General features: G+C 29.5%; 1 protein-coding gene across 1 annotated transcript; it reads left to right on the top strand.

Annotated features, from left to right (window-relative positions):
• Nucleotides 1–1,970: 1,970 nt before the first annotated feature.
• Nucleotides 1,971–3,364, top strand: BDB00DRAFT_806019 (uncharacterized protein). Its single transcript, XM_053122234.1, has 2 exons — nt 1,971–2,204; nt 3,238–3,364. Exons 1-2 carry the CDS (start codon nt 2,060–2,062, stop codon nt 3,270–3,272), a joined length of 180 nt encoding a protein of 59 aa, XP_052983188.1. The 5' UTR covers nt 1,971–2,059; the 3' UTR covers nt 3,273–3,364.
• Nucleotides 3,365–18,295: the final 14,931 nt, after the last annotated feature.

Here is an 18,295-nt window from a genome sequence, read left to right as displayed (position 1 = left end):
CACGCCTTGCCTTAATTTATTGTCTGTTTGGCCACTACGTAGTATGCCTCACCTTCAATAATTGTACGTTTGGTCTCTACACAGTGTGAGCGTTTTCTATTTTTCATTTTTATTTTTTTTAAGCTAGGATCGCTACTGTCGTTATTATCATGGAAATGTCCAAGTGATCATTGTGCACGCCTTGCCTTCATCAATTGTCCGTTTGGTCTCTACACAGTGTGAGCGTTTTTCATTTTCTTCTCTAGTTTCATGGACCGATGGTAGATGCAACATACATAGGTAAAATCAAATATATAAAACAAGGGAGAGGAGAAACTTTACAAAAAAAATGGGGGTGGGGAGACTATATACAATAAGGGTGGTGATGTTTTATATAAAAAAAAGAAAGTAATGAAAAGAGAGCTTTTTTGTGAGGAGGTATTTGTTATTGAATCTAGGTAATGACAAGAATCGAATGGATCTTGCAAGATTTGAGAACTTTTCAAGGTAATTGGTTGTATAATTGCCTCAGAAACCATACCTAATGGTACTTAATGAAACTGAAAAATCATCTAATTCTAATTTTTAGGATATCAATCAATATACCCAACTTCACCAAGTGTAAACAACAGTACTGCAGCGACCGTGATCAAGCAAACCAAATTACACTTCTTTATTGGTATCCAGTTTATCTATTTATTATGGATATATAGCTACTCTCCTATTATCTCCTTCTTTACGTTGCTTGTCATTAGTTTTTGAGAACCCATAATTCTTGTAACCTCCAAGTAGGGGTCGCAATTGGACAGGTCGGGTCGGGTCAAGGGTCTGACCCGTTGACCCGTGGGTCAAGAAAACACTGACCCAACCTGACCCGTTCAACCCGACGGGTCAAAACTCGGGTTGACGGGTCAAGACTGATTTCAATGTAGTGATGAAGGAAGTGTCAATCAGCCTGAACTTGAGCGCTGGAAGTGCAAAACTCCATATATATATAGCTCTCTAAGATGATGGCACACAAATTCCTAGCAGTGCTAGCAACTAGGGGTCGCAATTGGACGGGTCGGGTCGGGTCAAGGGTCTGACCCGTTGACCCACGGGTCAAGAAAACACTGACCCGACCCGACCCGTTCAACCCGACGGGTCAAAACTCGGGTTGACGGGTCACTACTGATTTTGATTTGGTGACAAAGGAGGTGTCAATCAACCTGAGCTTGAGCACTGGAAGTGCAAAACTACATGTATACACAGCTCTCTAAGATGATGGCACGCAAATTCCTAGCAGTGCTAGCAATATCTACGTTTTGTGTGATTATTCTTAAAGGTAAAGGGTTTGTGCCATAACAAAAGAAATCGTTTGCGCTCACATGCATTAAAGAAAGCATAATGGTTAAAGTGTGGTTAAAAATCGACTTCCTTTAAATGCCCCTAATCCTTTTCCCTTTTCTTTTCATTTCTTCCTTCTTCTTCATTTCTCTTTTCTTAATTTCTTCTACGTCTTTTGTCAAATCTCGTCTCTCACTGCCACTCTCTATTGTCTATTCTCATTGTACTATTGCTACTTCTTTACTTTGCTACTTCTTTACTTTGCTACTTCTTTACTCCTATTACATATATTGCTTATAGCTTACTTATCTTACACTTTTGAATATAAAATATGATCCCACAATGAAAAAGAATATAAGTACGTTTTATGTTACAGTTCTATAGCAGACATATTGACAACTACATCTCTAATATAATGATCCTTTCCAACAAGAAGATTGACTACTTGATTACAAGTACCTCATAGATATCATATGTATACACGGGTCACAACGAGTCAACGGGTCGGGTCAAGGGTTAGACGGGTTGACCCGCGGGTCAGAAAAGCATCAACCCGACCCGTTGACCCGTCCTCAACCCGCGGGTCGGTTTTGACCCGCGGGTCAGATTGCGACCTCTACTAGCAACATCTACGTTTTGAGTGATTATTCTTAAAGGTAAAGGGTTCTGTGCCATCACAAAAGAAATCGCTTGGGCTCACATGCTTTAAAGAAAGCATAATATTTAAAGTGTGGTTGAAAATCGACTTCCCTATATGCCCCTTATCCTTTTCTCTTTTCATTTTTCTTTTCACTTCTTTCTTCTTCCTTCGATTTTCTTTTCTCAATTCCTTTTCTGTCTTTTGTTAAATCGCGTCTCTTACTGCCACCCTCTATTGTATATTCTTATTGCACTATTGCTACTTAGGGATCCATATCAGAACCGTAGAACCGGAACCGAACCAAACCGAAACCGAGAAAATATGGTTCGGTTCCTACCAAGAACCGAACCGGAACCGAACCGGTTTTGTATGCGTAGAACCGAAGAACCGAGAGGCAGAAGATTGCATTTGGCGATTTTGGTAATTAGTATAAAGTAGGATATAATGGAAGTTACGAACAATGTTACTCCTTATTAAAGACCAAGAAGTAGTGTATTTGCAAGCCATACTTTATTCAAAAACTTAACAAAACCTGCAAAAGCAGAAGGGAGGGAAAAATAGTAAAGAAGAGAAGAACAAAAAAGAAACACTTCTTTTGACGGCAGCTTGCTTTCTCTGCCCATAACGCGCATCATTACTTGTTCCTCTACTGTGCTACCCACAATGCATTTTCTCCATGACGTACTACTTTACTAGATTTATCTTGGCTTCTCGATCAGTTTTATCAAGTTTGTGCATTCTGTCTGAGATTGCGCATCCTGGGGCCCATAACAGAATTATCTTACCCATTGACACTTTGCCTTTTATGAGACACTATACACGCGTAGAGACACAGTAGCTGTGTGTACTGCCGGTTATGGTTTGGTTCCTCCAATGTTACAATAACGTATTATACTAGTAATACTACGTCGCTCTAGTACTATAAGCTCCACTTTTTTTTGTAAAAATGTGCTTTATTCTTTTAACCATGCAATGACCCACATTGTATATTAAATGTTTACATTCTGTTTCTCTTATTCATTTTGAAATCGCTGTTCAATGTATAATAATAAACTATTCTTTTTTACTGCAGTATTCAAGCATACCGCGATATTTGAACACACATACATCAGCTTTCATTCAAAGATACTGGATTTTGCCTTTTTTATATACATGACGGGTTCGGTTCTTCAGTTCGATTCTTCGTTTCTACGGTTCTCATCGGTTCTAGTCGGTTCGGTTCTTGTTTTGGATGGTTCGGTTCGGTTCCCTTTAAGAACCGAACCGAACCAAACCATGCGGATCCCGATTGCTACTTCTTTACTCCTATCATATATATTGCTTATAGCTTACTTATCCCATACTATTGAATATAAAGTATAATCCCACAATAAAAAGAATTAAGTACGTTTTATGCTATAGTTCTATAGCAGACATATTGACAACTAATAATGTTTCCCAACAAGAAGATTGACTACTTAAATATAAGTACTTCATACATATTATGTGTATACACGGGTCACGACGGGTCAACGGGTCGGGTCAAGGGTTGGACGGGTCGACCTGCGGGTCAGAAAAGCATCAACCCAACCCATTGACCTGTCCTCAACCCGTGGGTCGGTTTTGACCCGTGGGTCAGATTGCGACCCCTAGCAATTATACAACTAATTACCTTGAAAAGTTCTCAAATCTTGCAAGATCCATTCGATTCTTGTCATTACCTAGGGGTCTAACTAGTAAGCCTTTATAACTATTTTGTTTTATAATATTATATATTTTTTATATATTTCTTATAGTCGAAGTAATCCTTTTTAGCTGAAATAATATTTTTTATTAATTTTACTTTTTTTTAAAAATTGAATTTTTATTTATTATATTGAGTAGTGCTCAAAATATATATATAATAAGGAGTTATCTTCGGGGATTGGCTTGGGTCACAAAACTGAGTCACCAGCCAAATTGTGACCTTACACACAATAATCGCATTGTAGAAAAAATTTGAGTACCCGCTAGGTCACCGCTATGAATCATTTATGACACATCTTGCATATGCCTTTGACATGACACACATCCTTAGACTCAACGAGCGTAGCAGTAACAATGCAATAACACGTACATTGACTCATTCTCAATTAGATGAGCATCAGTGTTTTCTTTGCTATCACAAATGATATAAATAAAAGACCATTTACTATTCTCAAAAATGTAGCCTTTATTTAGTTGCAATACATTTCCAACTTTTCAAGCTCTACACTTTTTTCTAATACATCTTTGTCAATTATGTCTCTCAACACCACTGCCAGCTCCTCTACGTATCAGGCCTCGCAAATGGCTATGCGTGAATCTATGAATGAAACGCACCGTGAAGCACTCGAAGCACGCCCAGCCAACACGAAGAAAACCTATGTCAACAAGCAAACGGAATACCGTCAATGGTGCGATAGAATGATGCCACATTTGCCTGCAGAAACTCGTTATATTGTTTATGGCGACAAGCTCCATTTGTTTCTCAAAGAAGAGGTATGTACAATAATTATCAAATGTGCGACTTCAAAATCATAGTTTTGCTGTACTGCTTCTTAGCTTATACAATCTCAATTAACAGGTCATGAACCGTGATGCTCGTCGCAAGGGCAAAGGATCGACCCAGCTCAAGAAAATCAAAGCTTCCACTTTCATGAGCTACGTTGCCGCCATCGTCGATTTATATCAGCAACAAGTTCGTTCGTTTGCCAATAGTCATCCTCATCCACGTAGCGCTGTCAAGGAACTTATCGACCTCGTCCAAATCCGCGAAGAAAGCCAACGACGTGAAAATTACGACGAATGTGCACTTGGAACATTGATCGATGGATATACGACCACCGATCAGATTGCCGACGTTGTCGATTACTACATGGCCAAGAACGAAGGGTCTCACTTGCGCAATGCTCTCGCATTTTTGCTTTCTCACTATTGTTTGTTGCGAAGCGAGTCGGCACGGAAGGCTACCTTACCCGATATGCACAGTGTCGAATTGGAGCATGAAGGCCCGTCCGAATGCCATTCCCTCATGATGATTATCAAGCAAGGAAAGACAAACAAGCACGGTCGTCTGGAACTTGTCGCCTGCATCCGGAACACTCGCGTCGAGATATGCCCCTTCATGGCTCTTTCTTTTATTTTTTCTGGCGTTGGCATGTCGAAAACGAACCATTCCCCATCTTCACTCATAACCAAGATTGGTATGATATCCGCTTGCTCAAGAGCACCTCTCCTTCCGCCACCAACACCACCGAAATCTCATATCAGCAGCAACTTCGAGCGATCGACGAGGCGTTTGCCAAATGTAACATTGTCTCCTCTAAGAAGACACATGCCGCCCGTGGATCCTCATGCAAGATGGCAGATTTGGATGGTGCCGACGAGGCGCAGATAAGAAGATTAGGCAGATGGAACAACACTACGATGAATGGTGCTTACTTGACAAGTCTTCCTCGTGAAGTCATGCGCGTCTTGGCCGGCTTTCCTGCTCAACAGGGTCACTTCTTTCTGCCTCGTGCTGCCGTTAACCCTCCTCAAGAATTATGCAAAAAGATTTTTCCTCGTGTCGAATACTGGCTGGAAACAATTCGACCTGATCAAGTGGCTGCTGCCGGGTTTCTGCGTCTCTTAGGTGTTCTGCGCGTTACGTTTCTTCAAGACGCTGTGCTTATGCAAGAAAAGTATCCGCATCATCCAATTTTTCTCAATCATATATTCAGAGAGCCGCTATACATCCAGTTCAAAGAGTAAGTATTGATTTTAAAAAAATGCACAAGATGATCATCAATATGGTACTTATTGTTGTTACTATTTTGACTATTAGAGATCTTCAACGATCCATCCAAGAAGATGCCACCCCTCAAGATCTGCTCTTGCAACGTGCCGTACCTCACCTTGAGCAACGCATGAGCACGATGAACAATGAAATGGTTTCGCGGTTAGATGCAATGCAAATGCAGATGGAAAATATGACGAAGAACCTTTCTGACCTCGTATCCGGCCGTGCGACGGTAAACCTAAGCATCAATTGGCCATCATCATCATCAGCAGCAGCAGCACCAATGCCAACACAGCAGCACCATCCAGAGCAGCAGCCAACAACAGCAACAGTTACATCCATCCCGAGTTCAGCACCTTCTGAATCATTGGGTCTTGATGCAACGAGTGAGCCACCGTTTTACATGATGAGCCGGGGAATCAAGACTGTCACTGACCTTTGGGCAGAGTGGTCGGTTGGGCTTGCTGGAGGCTATGCAGTGAAAACACTGGAACAACGTTGGGGTGCAAAATGGAGAAACGGCGATCGCAAGTTCTTCAGTCGCAGAATCAAGATCATTAAGGAGGTCGAGCGATTTGCCTCTGCCAAAGGGATTTTGGAAACGACAGCAGCAGCAATGGGCGAAGAAAGGCGCAATGCTCTTGGACTTAGCTTAAACGAGCTTAACAAACAGGCGACAACGATTTTCCAAAATATTTAGGTATTTACATAGCTCTTTTCTCCCTTTGCTACTTGTTCAGCAGACCCACTTAAACTATTTACTTGAAATAAATGAAACATATTTTGTTTGAAGAAGATAAGAAGTGTCGCTTATTGTAAAATATCTTTCCGTCATATGTTTTAGATTTACTGTTGTAATGGCGAAATCGCAAGTATAATATAGATGAATTTGAAAATGGAACACATGACAATGACAGGTAGTAGCATAGCAACGGTGTCAGAAACAAAAGGACAGAGAGTAATATTATTATTTTGTGACCCACATGGCAATAACACCAGTTATTTCTCATATAGATGGCAGAAAACAAGTGTTATTTCTTGTGGGTCCCAAATTTTGCAGGTGACCTGCTGTGACATGTCGGGACATTGAGGTTGTATAATTATTATTATCAAAATTTGACATTAAGGTTATTAGATTTCCCGGATTGCTCTACTAGAGTTAAAAGATCGAACAAAACAATGAATACTACTAATTTTCAAGAACAATTACAATTAGAAGTTTATAAGTTGGTAGAAAACAAATGGATGTTTTTAAATACAGAATGGCCATATATACAAAATAAATTTAATCACAGAACAGAAATTAAAAAAACTAAAAATAATAAAATTGATATTATAAAAGATATTCTTTTAAAACAGTTGGGTTACATTCCTGTATTTTACTTTTTAAATGTTTTATATGGAAATAGAGAATATCCTGGTCCTTATAAAGAAATTGAAAAGGGTTTAATTTTATTATACCATATTGTATTAGGTAAATCTGGAAATGATATGCATGAATTTATACCATATTCTACTTTTTATGATATATATAAACGTTTTTGGATTACTAATTATAATAATATTAATAAAGTTGTAAAAAAAGATTTAGATGAACTATTTTCAAATATCAAAATTCGTATTTTAGCAGCAAAAGTTAATAATCCACAAGGATTTAAAAATGTTACATTATTTCTTGATGGACATGATTCAAAAATTAAATATTATAATCCATCTGAATTATCCAAAACATTATATTCATATAAATTAAAAGGAAAAGGAATTAGAACATAAATTATGTCAGATATGAATAATATGATCATATATGTATCAGATAGTGAAAAATGTGCTATAGGAAATGATGGTACAATGTTTTTGAATATGAAGCTCTATAAAAATAAGATATCAGAAGCAGATTGTATTGGTTTTGATGGAGGATATGATTTATTTGTTGAAAAATTTATTGATCATGCTGATAATTATAATAGTAGTAATACATTTAATAATAGAAATTTTATGTATCCTATACGAAAAGAGCAAAATATAAACAGAAGTGTAACAGAATTAGATTATAATAAAAAATTTGGGTCATTTAGATCAGGAATAGAAAATCATTTTTCAGTTTTAGCATCTAAATTTGATCGTTTTAATAATAATAGAGCAGCAATTCAAATATCTGATATAAAATATTATAATTTACAATTAAGAGTATGTTGTATATTAAAAAATATATGGAAAATGGTAAATGATTATCAGATAGCGGGTACACCTATAGTAGTAAAACTAAAATAATTTATAAATTTTTATCAAAATAATAAGATTTTAATTCATTCTGAGTTTGAAATTATGCATACTATTAGATTTTATTTATAAAAAAATTGAATAATTTTATAATATAAAATTATTACCTAAATAAAAGATAGATTTTAAAATTAAATTAATTTTAAACTCCATTACTTTAATTTTTGAAAAATAAAAAAATTGAATTTTTTATTTAGAAAAAATATAACACCAAATAATTTTAATAAAGTTATTTTACAAAAAAACAAAAATGGTTATTCTCAATAGGGAGATTCTTATATGCAAAGTGTCTATGATTAATTCAATTGAGAACATTATGCAGCAAGTTATGGAAGAATATTTTGATAGAGAAATGTTGGTTGAAAAAATTGAAAGTAAAAAAAAAATAATGGGTGATATTATCAAAAATAAAGTAGATGACACTAAATCTAATTACTTTTGGTATATTAATAGTAGTGATAGTCTATGTACTTATGTTCACAAAAGGGGTAAAAAAGAAGGTTATATGTATCAAACGAAAATTAGAACTAATCTTAATGGTGAAAAACCAGATTATCTATGCTGTGTTCATAGCAAAAAGCATATTCCCCAAAAAAGAAAAAGAAATAAAAAAATAAACATTGAAGATGTGATTATAGAAAAAAGTGATTATAAAAGAAAAAAAGACGTAAAAAAAATTAGAAAAATAAAAATAAAACCAAAAAAAGTTTACATCTGTAGTGGTGGTACAATTAATTTAGGTAAAATAATAGGTGATATGTTAAACTAAGTAAAATTAATTAATAAAAAGAATAATGGCTTATGATATGTACAGGTAATGCTGACATGCCCTGGTTTCGCATTTTATTATTGAAAAAAAGTTTATTACTTTTAAAACTTATTTTAAACTATGGAGGATGTTTATTAGTTGAAGTTTTTCATCTAAACTAAGGTCAACAAAATATTTAAGACTCATAAAAATTCCTCATGTTTACAAAATTATTATATTTTTAAAATTGAATATAAAAAAAATTGAATTTTAATTAAATATAAAAATATATTACAATGGATAACCAACAAATAGATGAAAAGATTAATAATGAAGTTAATAAAATTATTGTTAATAAGTGGGAATTTTTGGAATATAACTGGCCAATTGTTAATTATAATTACAAGCATCGTACAGAATTAAAACATATTAAAGGTATTGATGATATTAAAAAGATTTTAGTAGATAAACTTGGTCATATAGCTGTTTTTTTCTTTTTGGTTGTTTTATATACTAGCTGTGAATATCCTGGCCCTTATTTTGAAGTTGAAAAAGGTTTATTTTTATTATATCATTTAGTTTCTAGTGTTTCTGGTATTGAAATTAATAAGTTTATCCCGCAAACATCATTTCACAAATACTATAAAAAGTTTTGGATGAATGAAGATAACTATAAAAGGTTAAATAAAATTGTTAATGATTCTATGGAGAATATGTTTTCTTCTTTAACTTTAAGAATTTTATCTTCTTATAAATATAATCCACCACTTTTTAAACACATAACTTTTATAATAGATGGTTATGATTCAAGAATTAACTATGTGAATACTGATATAAAACATGAAAGATTATGGTCATATAAATTTAAAAAAAATGGAGTTCATACACAAATTGTTAGCGATATTAACGATATGATTTTATATGCTTCCAAAAGCGATTATTGTTCTGATAGTTCTGACAGAAGTATGTTTTTGAACATGAAATTATATAAAAAAAATATCTAAACAAGATGTATTGGCAACAGATGGTGGTTATACTTTATTTGTTAATTAGCTTATAGAACTTAGTACAGAAAAAGGATATGATTTATCTTTAAATAATTTTGTTTATCCTATACGCAAAGAAAAGAATGTAGATTTAATAGCAGAAGAAAGGCATTATAATGATGTTTTTGGTAGCTTCCGTTCCAAAATAGAAGACCAATTTGCTGCAATAGGTAATAAATTTTATAGATTTAATAATAATAAATCTATTGTTAAGATGGATAACATAAAGTTTTATAATCTTCAATTTCGTGTTGCTTGTTTATTAAAAAATATAAAAATATTTAGTGAAAAGTTTAATATTAATACACAAGCATATCATAAATTATGGGAATCAGATAATTTTGAATTTCCACACGAAGCTAAATTAATAGATATAGTTATTAGCAATTCATCTGAGGCAAAAAATAAATTAGATGAAATGGTTAAATTACAGGAACAGTTTTTAAATAATTTAAGTATAGATAATACTGATATGATTATTGATAATGAATACAGCGATGAAAATGATAATGATAAAGATGTTTCCAGCGAAGAAGATGTACCTAAATTCAATGAGAAAAAAAGAAAAAGAAAAGGTAAAGGCAAAGGAACATTAATAGATATAAATAAAATTAGAAATAATTCAACTTCTAATATTTCTTATAAATTAGAATCCATAATAAATCATAAATTTGAAAATGACTCCTATATATTCCTAATTAAATGGAAAGGTTATAATGAATCCCAAAATAGCTGGATATCAATGAAAGATTTTAATGAAACCAATATGTTAAATAACTATATGAAAGTTAATAAATTAACTTGGATAACTCGATACTCTACCCTTTCTAATAAAATAGCATAGTTATTTTATTTTATGTAAGATATATTATTTGAGTGTGTATAGTAGATAACGTCGGTTCCTATTATTGTAATAATCCTTTAAGTACATTTGCTAGGTTAAAACTTCTACTGTTGCATATATATATTTTTCTAGATTTTCTTTTTTTTATTCTTTTGTTATTAGTTTTATGTATAAAATCACCATCATTAACAATTATGCATGGTAAATTGGGATTTTCTATTTTTTTTGTAGATTTTTTATTTTTTTTCTTTGGAACATAAAGTTTACTATGTATATTACAAAGGTAATCAGGTTTAGGTTTATCTCCATTAAGATTAGTATTAATTTTTCTGTGACACATATGGCCATTTTTCTTACCTCTTTTATGTATGTAAGTGCATATATTTTCGCTTGTATTAACATACCAAAAATAATTATCTTTAACTTTATTAATTTCTTCATTAATTTTTTTATTCATAATCATCTTCTTACTTTCAATATCTTTAATTAACATTTCATCTTCAAAATAATTATGCATAACCTGCTCCATTAAATCTTTAATAGAACAAATCATACTATTCTTATTAATAAGAAGTTTAGTATTTAATATAACCATTTGAATTTTTTATGCCAAGTAATATTGGAGGTATTTATTTTTATATTAAAAAAAAATTCAGTATTTTTTTAAATAAAATTTAACAGTATGCACGAATTCAAACTCCGAGAATAAAAAAAACTGTCAGTTAAGAAAAAATTTAAAGAAAATTTATTAACATCATGTTAATGTTTATTCCTCTATGTTCTATTTTACTTATTGATTTACTATTATTAATATAATCTTATTTTCATTCTTAAATTTAGTACAATTATAAAGTTCTAAGATTATTACTTTCAATGTAATCTTTTAGCATAGACTTTTCATTAAAGTTATTTATTGTTAACCAAGTATTTTCATTCTCAGAATAGTCTTTCCATTTAACTAAAAAGTAATATATCTCGTTTTCTAATTTATGGTCAACAATAGCTTCAATTTCATAAGATTTATATGCCTTTTCTTTTCCTTTTCCTTTTACTTTTCTTTTCCTTGATAATTCTTTACTTTTTTATAATCATCACTTGAATTACTATTGTCACTATTAATTTCATCTACTGAATATTCATTATCTATCATTGGTGTATCAGATATATCCATATTTAAAAAATTATTTTGTAATTCAAGCATATTATTTAATTTAGTTTTAATTTGCTTTTCATTACTAACAACAATGTCTATTAATTTCTTTTCAATAGGAAATTCAAAATTCTCAGTCTCCCATACCTTATGATGTGGTAAAGTTGGAATATTAAATAATTCACTAAAGTGTTGTATATTCTTTAATAAACAAGCCACTTTAAATTGAAGATTATAATACTTTATATTATCCATCTTTACAACTGACTTATTATTATTAAATCTGTAAAATTTATTACCTATCCCAGAAAATTGGTTTTCAACTTTACTTCTAAAACTTCCAAATGTTTTATTAAAATAATCTTCTGTAATAGTTAAACTTTCACCAGGTTCCTTTCTAATAGGATAAATAAAGTTATCATCAGTAAATGCATAACCTTTTGATTCTGATAATTCAACTAGTTGTTTTACAAATAAAGTATAACCACCATCAAGTGCAACAGTATCTTTATTATTCATTTTTTTATACAATTTCATTTTCATGAACATACTACCATCAGAACTATCTGAACAATAATCACTTTTAGAAATATATATAATCATATCATTCATATCACTTATAAATTGAGTTCGTATACCATTTTTCTTAAATTTATATGAATATAATCTGCTATATTTTATTTCTGTATCAATATAATTTATTTTAGAATCATGACCATCAATAATTAAAGTAACATGTTTAAATAATTCTGGATTATATTTATGAGCAGATAAAATTCTTAATCTTATATTTGAAAACATATTATCCAATCCTTCATTTACTATTTTGATTATTCTGTTATAATTTTCTTCATCTATCCAAAATTTTTTATAAAAATTAAAAAATGTACTTTGTAGAATAAACTTATCAATTTCTTCACTCCCAGAAATACCAGATACCAAATGGTATAATAAAAATAATCCCTTTTCTATTTGAAAATAAGGTCCAGGATACTCTTTATTCGTATATAATACAATCAAAAAGTAAAAGACTGCAATATAACCTAATTTTTCTACTAACTTTTTTTAATAATATCAATATAATGTATATGCTTTATTATGGTTCTATGTTTGAACTTATTATTAATAATAGGCCAATTATAGTTCAAAAATGACCACTGGTTTATAATAATAGAATAAACTTCATCAGATATTGATTTATTTATATCTATGGTTAATATTTTTATAGTAAATAAAAATTCAATTATTTTTTACATCATATGTAAATAATTTACATATCTGAAGAATCGTTATATTCGGTAAATTCCTTACTACCTATATAAATATCAAATATTTATAATTCTGGGTATAACCCCATAGAAGTTCAACCACATCATATGTTATAATATAATGATGGTTTTGAATTTCCAACTAAAGAAACAAAATTAAATTATATTTTTAAGAATAAACAGTTAATTAATACTGAATATAATGAAATGTTAGATATACAAGAAAAATTTATAAATATCAATGGAGACTGGTTGTTATATTAAAAATTATAAAAAAAGTATTAACTTAAAATAATTTTGTCAATTTAAAAATAAAATAAAAATTGAATTGTTATATTATAAAAAATAGATTATTTATTATCTCCTACAAAATGGTTATTCTTAACTCATCCTTATTATTGAATAAAAATGATTTAAAAATTAATTTAAAAAATAATATTGTAGAATTCTTAAATATAGAATTAGAATTTCATTTAGATATTAATATAATAACCTTTATAAATAGAAAAATAGAAAAAAAAATATATGATTTATTTGAATCAGATAGTTTTATAACTGAAATTTTAGATAAAAATTTATGTATATATAAACATAAAAGAGGTAAAAATAATGGAAGGTTTTGTTGTAAAAATATTCCTAAAAAATGGTGATAATAAAAAATATATTTGTACGAATCATAATAAAAATCATATTCCAGAGAAGAAAAATAAGAAAAAACAAGAAAAAACAAAAAATAAAAATAAAATAATTATTTTTTTAAATATTAAAAATGATAAAGAATATATAAATAATAATAATGGACCCTCAAATAGCTGTAATATTTTGCATTGTATAAAAAAGAAACAAAAACAATTTAAGAAGAAAAAGAATAGTAGAATAAAAAAAATTTATATATGTAACAGAGGAAATATTAATTTAGGAAAGATAATTACTAACCTCACTACATTGAATTATTAAATAAAACAAAAAACAATAAAAAACAAAAAAATAATGTTATTATTTTTTATATACTTAGAGTATGCTATTTTTTATTCTTGTCAGGAAGGCAATACAAATCCTTTATATTATGCCTTCCTTATATTATAATAATTATTATATTTAAAAAAAAACAAAAAACCATTCATCTACCTCTCCGATATTTAGCGGATTTTATCCGCTTCTAGACTTTTCTTGGAAAAGTCATTGTTCGAAGAAACCTTTAGCTTTTAAGTCTAAATACAAGAGGCAGATTATAATCCGCCATTAAATAAAAATATAATGTAATAATTTTATTAATATAAAAACATAAAAATAATTATTATATGATTTATTTTTTAATGTTTTAATTTTTATATATTTTTAAAAGACTAAAAAGGATTGGTTCCCTACCGGAAACCTTTAGCCTGAAAGGCAATCCTTTTTGTTCTTTTTATAATAAATAATAAATATGACGCGGATTTTTATCCGCGCTAATATAATTTATATTAAAATTAAAAAATAATAATAGAAAATTAATATAAAATCTTACTGTGGGAGTTCTTACGAACTTCCTCGTTGATTTTATTATTATTTTCATATATAATATATTTAAGACGCGGATAAAATCCGCTATAAGACTCAGACATAAAGGTCTTCAGACAATGTACAAAATCAAAGATTTTGATAATTCATCCGCCTATAGCGGATATATAATCGAGGGGTTATATGAGGTATATTTTTTTTAATTATTTTGGGATGATGAAATTATTATAATTTTATCATCTGTACTGAGTATTATATTTATCAACCAGACGCCAATATAGAAGATATAAATATGACATATGAAGAAGATGAAGTTATAAATAGAGAAGAAACAATAACCAAAAAAAGAAAGAAAAATAAAGACAAAGAAAAAGCAAATGAAGAAAATATATATGAAGTAGAAAAAATAATAGATCATATGATAGATGAGAGAGGAAAGTTTGTATTTTATGTTAAATGGTTAGGTTATGATGATGAAGATAATACATGGATTAAAGAAAGTAATTTTCATACAAAAACTATTATAACTGATTATAAAAATTTGAATAATTTATAAATATAAAAAAAAGAAATCAAAAAAGGTAATAATGGATCCTAATAACTTTGCTTTTAATATGGATTATGATTTTGATTTTCATAAACTTAATACTTATGATGAAATTTTAAAATATGTTAGTAGAAATTTATTAGCAAGATATATTGAAAATAAAAATAATAAGATTGAAAATTTTAAATGATATTATATATATAGAAGAAATTGGTATGAGAAATCATTGTGATTTTTATTATATTAATGTTAATATTTCTCTACCAACTTATTATATAAAATCAACTGATAATTTAATAAAATTTAATAATGAAAATCAAATATTTAAAATTCCTGATATAATTGTTTTTTCAAAATTATTCAAACTATTTTATATATAAATAAGGACTATAAAGATTATGCATATTATGTCTTATTTAAAAATAACCGAATATATTGTACTGATAAAGCTCCATTTATTTATAGAGATGAAATAGTCAATAATTTATATTAATTAATAATTATTTATTACTGGGTAATAATTTTTTTATCAAAATAATGTCATTTTAGTCAACTGCTATAGTGACTATTTCCTTATTAAATAATATTAATAATATATTTATATAATTAATAAAAATTATAGATTAAAAAAAATTATAATGGTTCAAATTAGCCGCCCTAGATTCAATAACAAATACCTCCTCACAAAAAAGCTCTCTTTTCATTACTTTTTTTTTATATATAAAACATCACCACCCCTATTGTATATAGTCTCCCCACCCCCATTTTTTTTGTAAAGTTTCTCCTCTCCCTTGTTTTATATATTTGATTTTACCTATGTATGTTGCATCTACCATCGGTCCATGAAACTAGAGAAGAAAATGAAAAACGCTCACACTGTGTAGAGACCAAACGGACAATTGATGAAGGCAAGGCGTGCACAATGATCACTTGGACATTTCCATGATAATAACGACAGTAGCAGTCCTAGCTTAAAAAAAATAAAAATAAAAAATAGAAAACGCTCACACTATGTAGAGACCAAACGGACAATTATTGAAGGTGAGATATACTACGTAGTGGCCAAACAGACAATAAATGAAGGCAAGGCGTGCACAATAATGGGAATTAAACATTAATACGAGAAACCTTATACCTATTATGGTTTAATATTATACAAAAATTTAAAAATAATTTTTATAAATGTACATATTTCTTATATTTCCATATTTTTTATCACTTATATAGTATATTATTATTTTTACAAAAATAGTTATTGTAGGAACATATATAGTAGTTACTATAGTAATAAATGAAATTATAGTTCTATAGGTTTGGGATGAAAATGACACTTAGTGATATATTAATTTTGTACAAACATAGTAACAAGAAATTTTATTATGTGACAGTGAATTTTGAGTGAAAAAGAAAACATGATTATTTATTTACATAAAATTCGCTAAAGCAAATTTCATTATGAATTCATGTTTTATTTTTTTAGAAAATGCTTCTGTTTTAAAATCTACTTATTTCAAAAAATTAATTTATCACTATGTTACTAATCATCGGAGTTTTAAATTTTAAAAGAACTGTTTCACATTACTTTTTTATTATATTTTTAAATCAATATCTATTAATAAAATAAATATAATAAAGTAAATATAATAAAATAAATAAACAGTAAAATTAAATCTACAAGTAGATTGTCAAAAAATAAATAAATTTATTTTTGACATTTTACTATTTGGTTATAAAATAATAATAAATATTAATGAGGAAGTTCGCAAGAACTCCTGGAATTAAATATTTATATTAATTTTATTAAATGATATAATGAAGGACATAATTAGTAAAATGAAAAATTATGTAATAGGAAATATATACTATTAACTGATAATAACTTTTTCTACCCTATTAGAAAAGATCCCAATGAAGAATTTGTATTAAATAATGAAATAAAGCAAATGGAAAAATTAAAATTATTTCTGAATTACAAAAAGATTTTTCAGATTTATCATTAGAAAGGGATAAAATGATTATAGATGAAGATAATGATGAAGAAAGTAATGATGAGAATATAATTAAAAATAATGTAGAGGTAGATTTTCCTAAATATCAAACTATAAATAGAAAAAAAAGAAAAAAAGGTAAAAGTGAAGTGAAAGAGATTTCAATAAACAACAAATATTAAAAGATTTTCAAATTAAAAACATTAAGTATTAAAATAAAGATTAAATAGAGGTTTCATTTAAATATGTTTAATATATAAAATGTAGCAGGTTTCTCAGAAATGTGATAGGTTTCATAGAAATGCTATTAAATCTCCGTATAAGAATTAATCCTTGATCACTTGGACATTTCTATAATAATAATGACAGTAGCGGTCTTAGCTTAAAAAAAATAAAAGAACAAAAAAAACCCTCTCATTATGTAGAGACCAAACGGACATTTGATGAAGGTAAGGCATGCACAATGATCACTTGTTTGTGTCCATGGGGGAACGGCTATTTGCACCACCCCTCTATTGACTTGAGATCCAAATGAGCAGACATCACACTATTGCCAATCTATCTATAATATAATAGACAATGTTAAGTCACGCACATCACGAGGGGGTGTGCAAATAGACCTGCCCCAAAAAGCCTGTTTCTAAGAAACTAACCCTTACTCTTCACCATGGAAACCAACGACACCAATACAGATTGTAAAGAATCTTTGACTTAAAAAATAGCTGTTTGGTGACCACGAACTAACTACTTTTCTGGTTATCATAGCGCTTTTACAATATTTTGACTCTGTGGAATACCCAACACTCGAACATTTTGTAACAACTGAAGTACCCAAGCATATTTACCCAAAAGACTTTGATATTAAGCAGTATTAGAGCAGGAAGTACAAGTCGGTTGCCGCAAGTTTAGAAAAAAAACCCGTTAGTATAACTCTTTTTTCTTTCTCTCAACATCACTCGATTATTATTGTTATGAGTATATTTCTTCATGTTGCTTACTGAGCATTATTTCTTTCACCATTTTAAGGTTTTGGGTAACCCCGATTGGTACTAAGCTATACTCAACTGCATCAACCATTCTGCTGTCATCAATAGTCCTACATCTGTTGAGGTTTTTGATTCACAGGTACGTCTATATAGATCTTTGTTATTATTGTTGCTTTTGTGTTTTTGATGCATTCCATTTTAAACCATTTGGT

Source organism: Zychaea mexicana, assembly GCF_025766255.1.
Source record: "Zychaea mexicana strain RSA 1403 chromosome Unknown BDB00scaffold_11, whole genome shotgun sequence".
In the NCBI taxonomy this organism is placed as follows: domain Eukaryota; kingdom Fungi; phylum Mucoromycota; class Mucoromycetes; order Mucorales; family Lichtheimiaceae; genus Zychaea; species Zychaea mexicana.
This window is presented reverse-complemented; position numbering and strand designations above follow the sequence as displayed.